Source organism: Rhipicephalus microplus, chromosome 9 (genome assembly GCF_043290135.1).
Source record: "Rhipicephalus microplus isolate Deutch F79 chromosome 9, USDA_Rmic, whole genome shotgun sequence".
In the NCBI taxonomy this organism is placed as follows: domain Eukaryota; kingdom Metazoa; phylum Arthropoda; class Arachnida; order Ixodida; family Ixodidae; genus Rhipicephalus; species Rhipicephalus microplus.
Window position 1 is genome coordinate 8,310,707 of NC_134708.1, and position 10,830 is coordinate 8,321,536.

General features: G+C 44.1%; 1 protein-coding gene across 1 annotated transcript; it reads right to left on the bottom strand.

The window, feature by feature from the left end:
* Nucleotides 1-8,012, bottom strand: LOC119164837 (uncharacterized). Its single transcript, XM_075873057.1, has 5 exons — nucleotides 7,788-8,012; nucleotides 7,103-7,145; nucleotides 4,015-4,199; nucleotides 1,436-1,652; nucleotides 1-305 (listed from the first exon to the last, which is right to left on the bottom strand). The coding sequence occupies exons 1-5, from the start codon at nucleotides 7,995-7,997 to the stop codon at nucleotides 85-87; spliced, it is 876 nt and encodes a 291-aa protein (XP_075729172.1). The 5' UTR covers nucleotides 7,998-8,012; the 3' UTR covers nucleotides 1-84.
* Nucleotides 8,013-10,830: the final 2,818 nt, after the last annotated feature.

Below are 10,830 nucleotides of genomic sequence, written 5' to 3' on the forward strand. Positions count from 1 at the left end.
TTCAAAGGTGGTAAAATATTTATTGGTTTATTCGCTGTGTGTCATGTGGTGTGCGTATGTGTACAAAGAATGAATTGTCTTGTCCTAGGCTAGATCAGTGAAGTCTGTGGCTTTCAGCGGGGCGATTTTGTCAGCCAATGCCCGCTTGTACGCCGTGCTGAACGCGTAGGATATGTGCCTCGGCGCACGAGCGACCACTTCGCTTTCGAATTTCTGCACGACTTCGGCGATGTAGTCCATGTTCTGTCCCAGAGGCTTCATCCTAGCTGCAACTTCGGTCACCTGGAAATCCGTAATTTGCGAACCTGCGAGCACATGCGCAGGAATTATGATCGACATTTGAACACACGTCACAGGCATATGAAGAGAGAGAGAGAAAATGCCATTGCGAATGCGCTCGTTAACTTCACTGTGAAAAGAAGTAAATACCGTGCCCAATATTTTCCACACACACACACACACACACACACACACACACACGCATATATATATATATATATATATATATATATATATATATATATATATATATATATATATATATATATATATATATATATATATATATATATATACACCAAAAACAAAGGGATGCTGGGTCCGGGAAATATTATTCGTATAGGAAAGAAGACGCACGTACGAAGTTATTTTATTTGACGTTTCGGCAGTGGGTCCGGCCTTCATCATTTCGGCCGTGGGTCCGGCCTTCACCTGTTTCTGATGAAGGCCGGACCCACGGCCGAAACGTCAAATAAAATAACTTCGTACGTGCGTCTTCTTTCCTATACGAATATATATATATATATATATATATATATATATATATATATATATATATATATATATATATATATATATATATATATATATATATATATATATATATATATATATATATAATAAAAATAAATATGAAAATATAACCAACAGTGAGCACTGCTGGTTATATTTTCATCCACTTTTCTTTCCTCTTATTTACATTCCATTGGTTCTAATAACTTCCCCTGTACATTACTTGACATTACTGTCTGTTAGATCTCATATATATATATATATATATATATATATATATATAGTGCATCCTAGATTAATATCAAAACACCTTTATTAGACGTTTCGACTGGGGACAGATCTTTTCGAATACTCGTTGTAAAGACCAGCTCCAGATTAAACCATCTAATTTTTTTTGTAGGTTCACCTGTACTTCATATTACTAATTAACCACCGCATCTAATGCAAGTGAACTGGTGCATATATATTTAGAAACAAAAAAAATTCGAGCGTTCACATGCATGGGACCACCTATCGCGAGGCTCACTCTCACTCAATGCATAAAGTAGCACTCGACTGATACGTCGCGAAGACGATTTTTCTAAGGCCGAACAAGACTCGGATATGTAATAACACGTTCAAAGGAAATTAGTGCGTGGCGTACATTCCGTGCAGTTTTCCTGGCGTGCCTCGAGCTTGAAGTAGATGTTGCCGGTGTCGACGAGCAGTTCAGCGACCGCCATGTTGGTTCGGTCGTCGACGATTACCTGGACGTCGTAATGCGCGACGACACCGCGCAGGTTCAAGTTGCACCAGAGCTCGACGAAGGGGGCGCCATTTTCCTGGTCTCCACGCAGCCCGCAGTCTCCTACTCGTCGTACCTGCGCCCGCAGACTGGTATTCATGTATGTAGTACATACGCATACCACCAGCACCCTGCCGGGAGGAGCCAACGCCGCCTAGACTCTAGGTGGCGTTGGAGGAGCCCGACTCCTCCAACGGAAACTGACATGTGGAGAGTTGGCATGATTAAGAAGTCCGCATTAGAGATCTATCGAACTTTTAAGCAGGTAATTGCCAAGGAAAGAATCTGTGATAATACTCGGGGTAGTTCTCTACTGTTTGAGGCCAGGACGGGAGTATTGCGAACCAAGACATATGGGGCCAAATACGAAGGGGTAGACACGGTATGCAGTGCGTGTGGAGAGGAGGAGGAAACTGCCGAACACTTGATAATGTTCTGTAAAGGGCTTCACCCTATAGTTCAAGATGATGGCGCAGATTTTTTCAAAGCACCAGGGTTTAGGGACAGGGAGGGCAAAATAGACTTTAAGCGGGTAGAAATAACTAGAAGAAGGTTATCTGATTGGTGGCTAAAGGCAATGCACGAGCGAAAACTAAATCCTTCACTTCAAAGTACCAGTCCTCAACTTCACTATTTGAAGAAAAAAAAAGATAAATCTAGTGGTTAGTTAACCAAGTATTTCGGCTAGGCGGCGTTAGCCGCCGCCCGATCTAAAGGGTAGAGCCACATCCATCCATCCATCCATCCATCCATCCATCCATCCATCCATCCATCCATCCATCCTCCTCTAAAGTTATTCTAGACCATGGTTCCAGACTGATCAACCCAATTCTATCTGCCGCTTGGCTGTTGACCCGAAGGTCGTCGGTTCGATCCCGACCGCGGCGGTCGCATTTCGATAGAGGTGAAACGTTAGACGTGCGTGAATACTGTGCGATGTCAACTAGTGCACGTCAAAGACCACCGGATGGAGAAATTTTACCGAGCCATACAAATCATATCATGGTTTGGGGACATAACAGTCCAGATATGATTACTGTCGACACACATTCCTAGCCCTCTAAAGGCACATCATTCGAAAACCAATTGGTTGGTTGGTTGGTAAGAACTTTATTGGAAGTCCGGCAGAGCTTTCGCCGACCGGACCTTAGGTCTCCCGCGTGTAGACGTCAATCAGTGCGACTATTTTACCACGCACTTCATACACACGTTCAACGTTTATTAATTAAACTTAATTAGTTATTTTTACCTCAATTAACTTCTTAATGACATAATTTGTTATAGTATATCGATTGCACTAATTATGCTGATACACACTTAATCTGCTTTGATATCATATATACGCAGGCATGCGAATTCACTCGATTTCGTAAGGGTTTAACTTTCCTGAACGTCACGTGATCTTTTCTTGATCACTTTTCTCCATCAAGGCTACGCTCGCACAAGGCTTATAAGACTTTCACCTTGGTAAAGGAAATGTACGCAACAGAGATGACGGTTATTCTTTGGAGACGCGATACTCCCAAAAAGGGCTTAAAGAACTGTACTTATCACAGCGGGAGTTCATACTAATCACATACTTGCGGAAGCTTGCCATTTCAAGGTCAATTTCGAGCGTGAGAACTCTCCAAGACGCACGTGTAGGCTTTGGACGAGCAGTAACTCCCCAGAAAGGCAACTAACGTTTCCGTTTTCACCCTGCGGTGCACAATCTTGTCACCCAGCAGATCAACATTCTTTACTTTAACTCTATATTCTGAAGCTTTTGGCAAGGAACAATGCGCCAGGCTATGTATATAAAAAGGCGTAAAAAAAAAACTGACGCGTACACTCTAAAAAAATAACGAGTAAAAAGGGTGTCTTTTTGTCCCACAACAATAATCGTCATCAGGCTTGCGTGCCCTTCCTTTCTTGAAAATTCGGCGCTGGCCACTTTCCTATCGAGAATGCAATGTATCGCTGATGATGGGCATGTCGATCGTGACCGGAATGTACCGGGCGCGGGGCGATAGTGCAAGGATGGAACGCAATATAGATGACAATTATTGTTGTGGTACAAAAATACACCCTTTCTACTCGCTCTTTTTTCGAGTGTATTCTCGCGCATTAAAATCAAAGGGCGTATTAGGGTAGTCTTCTTTACTTCCGCTTTCTTGGTAGTTTGTGGCCATGAAATACGAGAACGCTATCAGCCTGACATAGCCTTCATGACAGGAATGTGGTGTGCGCAGAGTTTTCAGGAAAGAGAGCGCGAACTTGGGTGCGGGGGGGGGGGGGGGGGGGGAGGGGAGGATTGCAGACTTTAAGTACCCCGTCTTTTCTAAAGAGGTAGAAATATCCCTGTTATGCTTCAAATTTTACACACTAAACGTGTATCGTTCTTTAAACTGTGTCACCGGCTACGAAGGTTGTCTATACGTGCTGAAGTCCGCACTCACCCTTCTGCGCAGATTGATCAGTGTGCCGTTCTGCAGGTGGAATTCGACGTAGCCTGCGAATGTCCAGTTGTGCTGGTTGTCAACGTCGAACGAGATGTCCGGAAGCGGAAGCACGTCCACGCCGGCGCTGGACAGCAACTGGTCCAGCACGAAGTCGATGTGACCGGGGCTCGCGTAGGCGTAGACTGCGTGGGGTCAGAGCAGGATAAGAGGTTAAGGTGCGACAGGCAAGAAGGGCACATGCCTTCATGCATTGATGTTTCTTTTGAAATACGGTAGTACATCAATTAATATCGCTAACGTTTATGCGCATATCAGTATGAGTCACCGTTCATTCATTGGATAGTTTCGGATGGTTGATTGTGCCTTAGTGACCTGCCGCAGCCCACCGGGTGGGATCGGTCATGAAAGGGGCGGTACCTTATTTTGGAGATAAAATGGTTTTACAAGCCAAATATGTTTAGAAACGGATGATTTAAAGAATAACGCATTAGTAAAAAAACAAGGATTTAGATATATAATTTATAAGAATGCAATAAAGTGAAATTACACCTAAACTTAACATTCTTTTCATTTTGTTTCCTGCAGGAAATCGCATACGGGTTCGCAAACGCTCCTTTTCATTTTAGTTTCCCCAAAGGAACGAACCACAGGAAGGGATAAATTGCCGACCAGAGATGAGCTCAGTGAATGAAGAGGAGAAGAAATAGCATAGAGAGAAAGGCAAGAATGTTAACCATGACCGGTTCGATACTCTGCACATGGGAATGAGGCCGAAAGATGGAGAGGAAAGAGGGAAAGATAGCACTTAACACCGCGCGCACACACACACACATCACGCAGTCAGTCTCTGGCATGGTATGCGACATCACCGGGGCGGCCACTCGTCCAAGTCCGTATCTCTCGACGTGAATCAAATATTCGATTCTTTTTAAGGAGGACATATCTAGCTGCGCACATATGCTTTACGAGAATAGGTCGAGGCACTTCAGAAGCTGTGCCGATCTTGCATTTTGTCCTTTGTGGATTGTAATGGTACATATGAATTATTCAATTCGCGCTTCACACACCCCGCCGCGGTGGTCTAGTGGCTAAGGTACTCGGCTGCTGACCCGCAGGTCGCGAGATCGAATCCCGACTGCGGCGGCTGCATTTCCGATGGAGGCGGAAATGTTGTAGGCCCGTGTGCTCAGATTTGGGTGCACGTTAAAGAACCCCAGGTGGTCGAAATTTCCGGAGCCCTCCACTACGGCGTCTCTCATAATCATATGGTGGTTTTGAGACGTTAAACTCCACATATCAATCAATCAATCAATCTGGCCCTTCACGTGGTGGCGTCGCCTTTCTTGCTGCGAACACAAGCACGAAGCTCATTACCAACACTATATCTGGTTAGCTGGTTAGCTGAGCGTGGATACGAGTGGGTACGCAGTTTGGAAACTTATCAAGCTAAAAAAAGAAAAAAAAAGAAGCGTGGCTGAAACAGATGGGGATCCAGACAAACAATCGATAAGTAGTTCTTAAGAGCTGATTCTTTTTAAAGAAGCCCTTCGAATATTACTGATACCTTTAAGTCACAAGCAGAACACGTGACAGCGTAGGTCAATGTCTTCGATGGTCAAGCACTTGCTCCGGTGTTTTAGAAGATTGCAACTCTTGAAGAAGGTCTAGGTTTGTGATATCCGATGTTTACACTGGATAAGATCATACATGAGCTTCCGCTGTGAATCTTGTGCTGCGCGCGTGGTGTATTTAAAGAAACGTGATAGCATTATCGGCAAGGCACGGCCACGAGCTTTCTCAGGATTCGTTGAAGTTCGCTCAAGCTAACGCAGAGTTTGACATTTTTCTTTTAAGGGACACTGAAGAGAAACACAATATTCCTCATATTAGTAAATGACTCTTGCCAAAATCACCACGCTTTTTGCCAGTGGATGCCGCTTAATTGGTAAGCGAGAAAACGCATAGAAAGAACGTACGGGAGGCGCCGCCACCTTGAATTCCCCGCGCTAATTCATACGACGTCACTGATTTTGACGGTTCACTAGGGTTTATATGAAGTACATATTCTTCCGAGGCAGTCAGATACTTAGCTCTTAAAGTCTCAGAAAGTTTCGTCAGGCCAAACGTCACGTTCTTACGTCAATCTCTCGGATAATTCAGAGCAAAATTTGAGAATGGGATTGATACGTGGAATGAGTTTAACGTCCCAAAACCACCATATATGAGAGACACTGGGGTTCCTTAACGGGCACCAATATCTGAACACCTGGGCATACAGCATTTTCGCCTCCATAAAAAATGCTGCCGCCGCAGCCGGGATTCGATTCCGGGACCTGTGGGTCAGCAGCCGAGTATTTTAGCCACTAGACCACCACGGCGGGGCTTCGAAAAGAGGACATTGACCTTGATTTTCTACTTTATTATGAAAGCTCTGATTGCCGAATTTCAGGTTTTTCGAGTGAAAATGATTCATCTAAGCTGATTTATCGTTTCCCTCATGATTTGGTTTCCTGAGTGGCCCGTCGAAAAAAAAAAAAAATGTGTCGACAAGGAACGAGAAATTTCGGCAAGTGGAATCTAGATGAAGTCGACACGCGGCCATGTTTTAGGTCATATAAATTTGCTAATTTTGGTACGTACTGTTTTCCCTATTACAGCAGATAATTTCTCCTCGCATTTTAATATTCACTCGACGCACACATGTGGCATTTAGTTATAAATATCTCTGTGGGTCGGTGCTTATCATACGCCATTCAGTACTGATCAAAATGCCTTGAAGTCGCCGTCAGCTAGTGTATATATGCATTTTTTCCCGAATAATTTGGCTTGGGTTAGGTTATTCCCCCAACTTGGGGGCAATTAACCAGGAGAGTACGTGGAACACACGGGCTAATGCTTCCCCCGCAATGTTGCTCTCCAATGGAATTAACAGCATACGAAACAGCGCTCGACAGCACCCGCTTGCTCGCCCCCCCCCCCCCTTCCCCTCGGCTGCTTTTCTAATTTTTTTCTGTTTATAGGACGTTGTCCCTAAGAAGAAAATAAAAACATCCTGCCTACGTCACTGGCAGGTCCCCCAACATACCTGCAAGCAAAAGCACCGCTGCTATGCGCAAGGACATCGTCTCCTGTAAGTGAAGGAACAAGAGGTTAATGAATTTTGCCACAACGCTTTTCGCCCTTTCCGAGGCACTCTGCCCATGGATGCGATGTAAGTCGCGATAAAGAAAGACACGAAATCAGTTTAGACTTAGAAGGTACTAATGAAAACCATTATTTTCAATGCACATATGGTAGTCGGATAATTACAATCGATAAAAGACGAAATTGAAACCGAAAATTCGTTTGTCATATTGAGTTATGAACTTCAGAGCTTCATAGGTCAGTAAATTAAATGTGCGGTACAAATTCGAAGTTTTTTTTCTTTCTTCTCTTTTTATTTGGCCAGTGATTGTGCAGTAAAACGCGTTTTCAAAGCTCTGCCTTCACGTGGTATTACACGAAGTGGAGTCTTTCTGGTAACTTCTACAAAGGAACCTTTATAACGATGATAAATCGACATTATGATGTACGATTGAGCCATCGCAAAACGTTCAGCAAGTTTAACGCTGTAAAATCAATAGCGATTACAAAGAAAACTATAGGTTCAGATTACAAAAAAAAAAAAAACGCCACTTGATCACAGTACAATATAAGACTGTCGGTACGTCCGCTACGGCAAAGGGTATGACTTTCTCGCGAGGAATTGCGCTGAGATGGCTTATACTTACGAGATGTTGAGGTCTAGACGACTTGATATCTACTGAGCGGCGGTGTCTGTGATGCGCTCTCCTCGTAGCGGTTTCAAAATCAGCGTCCGCTGATAGCCGGGCGGACGGTCTCAAACTTGGGAGAAGGCGTCGTTGGAGCGGTTTCCTTTTCGGACGTCGTGCGGTTTTATCTTGGTTACACAAGGTAGCGGTCACTTGAGAAAAGCCCATTGAAGCCGAGGAGAGTCTTCATCCCACGCTTTAGCTACAATGATCGCATCGCGTACCAGTTTGTTCAAGAGCGGTTTGTTTCAAGCTTGAATATGTATTTTTCCCGCCAATAATTATGACAATTGTTGGGGTTTAAAGGGGCCATCTAACACTTTTCACAACCTCGTTGTTTTACTTGTTTTTCCAGCTGGTTGCGCACGCTCAAGGCTTGAGCGATAAGTGCCGCAAGAACAGCAGTGCAAAGTTATTCAGCGTATAGATATATCAAAACACAATGAAATGAATGCTTACCTTCAACTCGACTTTCGTGAGCTCACCTGACCGTGTTCCCCCACCCTGTGAGGTCGGAAGGCTGCGCAATGAAATGAACTAGAAACCCTATACCGTATACTGGAAGCTTCCACGTCATAGTGCCCGTTATGTCCAGCGTGAGGACGCCGTCGCGATAGAAACAATGTGGAACTTGAAAAGGGAATGACACCTGCGAAGCGAGGCAGCTCACGAACGCTTTCGTAATGTTTTGTATCTTTACTGATCTTTCGATTTGTGATAGAGTCTATATGTCAATGCTCTTACATTTTTTCTTTTAGTTTTTTTTTTCAAACAGCGGCGCCTGGGCGCTCGGCGCATTCTTTGACCGCGGCTTTGCAGTTTTCAAGCTGGAAAAGTGAGGAAGCTTTTTTTCTTTCCGCGTTCAAGGAAAGGGTTCGAATCCCGGCTGCGGCGGCTGCATTTCCGATGGAGGCGGAAATAGTGTAGGCCCGTGTGCTCAGATTTGGGTGCACGTTAAAGAACCCCAGGTGGTCCAAATTTCCGGAGCCCTCCACTACGGCGTCTCTCATAATAATTTGGTGGTTTTGTGACGTTAAACCCCACATGTCAATCAATCAATCAATCAATCGCGTTCAAGGAAAAACCAGGCTAAAGAAAAAAAGAAATGTAATAGTAATCCATATTTGATGCAATGCCGCGATAACATTTAGGGTTACATTTAACCAATCACAGGTCCGCGCCTTGCGTTGTCATTTCCGCTCGCAATATAGTTCTGGCGAGCGCCACTGTACGAGTTATGCAGTCAGCACCGATGTTTTCAAGCGTTAGAGGAGGGCCCCTGTAAATGAGGGATGTCGTAGTGGAGGGCTTCCGAAATTCGGACCATCTCGCGTTCTTGAACGTGCGCTGACATTGCGCAGTGCACGGTCCTCGAGCATTAATTTCGCCTTCACTGAAATGCGACCGCCAGGATCGAACCCGTAACCTTCGGGCCAGCAGTCGAGCACCTTAACCGACATATATGCACCACCGCAGTGGGCCACCTATAGGTCTGCCTGCCGTCCAAATACAATCGTGTAGTATAGTTACTTCATTATATGTGCAGAACGTACGTATCTTTTCGGACAATATGACCGAAATATTTGTTCTATTCCTACCACGTCGGAGAGGGAAAAATTCTTATACTAAAGACGGCAAAATGTGATGAGCAGTTAATGGATGAAATAATAATAATAATAATAATAATAATAATAATAATAATAATAATAATAATAATAATAATAATAATAATAATAATAATAATAATAATAATAATAAACTCGAGTGACCGCACTCGCAACAATGCGCGAAACGGCCGAAATTTGGCCTACATCTAAAATATTCGGAGGACTCATGAGCTTCGGCTAGAAGAGAAAGAGCGTAATAGCGTAATCGGCACCCGTACGTGGGAAGAACAATGCTTGTGCGCGTAACACATTGGCCGTTTCAAACTATGCCTGCTGCAGGAACTGTTGCGACGCACCCACTGCGCCGTATTTCTACCTCTTGGAAATTCACAAAGTACACTCGATACGCGCCCGCAAGTTGCCACGCGGACATGCGTAGATTCACACCTTGTAATGGATGGGCAGCTTCAAAGCACCCGCTGGTTGCGAAATTCACATTTTGCTTTCGACGCCGCAGTTACAAGTCTACCATTCTGACACGCAACATTAAAGGATACTAAATAGAGATAAAAAAACAAACAATTTTCCTCTGATTAATAAACTACAACTTCGCGATGCCGAAAACAGCACCACTCTTAATGCTTGAAGATGCTCGGTAAACGAGAAAATGCACAAAAAGAAAATGTGGGTGGCGACGCCACATTGAAATTCCCCCATCAACGCCGTGACGTCACTAACTTTGACGGTGTTTACTAAGTCCTGGGCAATTCCTAATCAGTGAAAATCAAGTACGCCGTCATCCGAGGGAGCCACGGACTTACCATATACCAAGTTTCAGGAAATGTCATTGAGCTGATGTCTCCAAAGATACGAAAAAGAGACTGAAATTTGTGACGTCACGTGCAGAGATTTCAGCGCTAAATTTAGACGCGAAACTCTGACTGATTTTCTCATATATTTATATTGTCATGGTGTTGGGACGTTGACGAAAGCAGCAGTCAGCGTGTTCAAGACTCTTGTCTTGTCTCCTAGGAGACAAGACAAGACGAAGCTCTTTATTCGGGCGAATCCTTTCCCAAGAAACGAAAAGTCAAACTGCAACAATACACACTGTATACACAGATAGCGGCTGACAGAGCGATCGGGCGTTGATAAGGCTGATCTGCGGTGGTAAGGTGTATCGGCATTTATAATGCGGCATGGAACATTCGTGCCTTATCACTCGTGCTTGCATAAGCTCTCGATTAAACTTGACTATGCGCGTAATCTTGACAGCAGCGCTGAACGGCGGATCATTTACATTAAATTATCAGTCTCCTTTATTTGTCTTCTCATTTTAAAACTTTCTTTCCTGTATTTTCAACAACATAGTAGTGGTGTCCTGAAAATTCCCT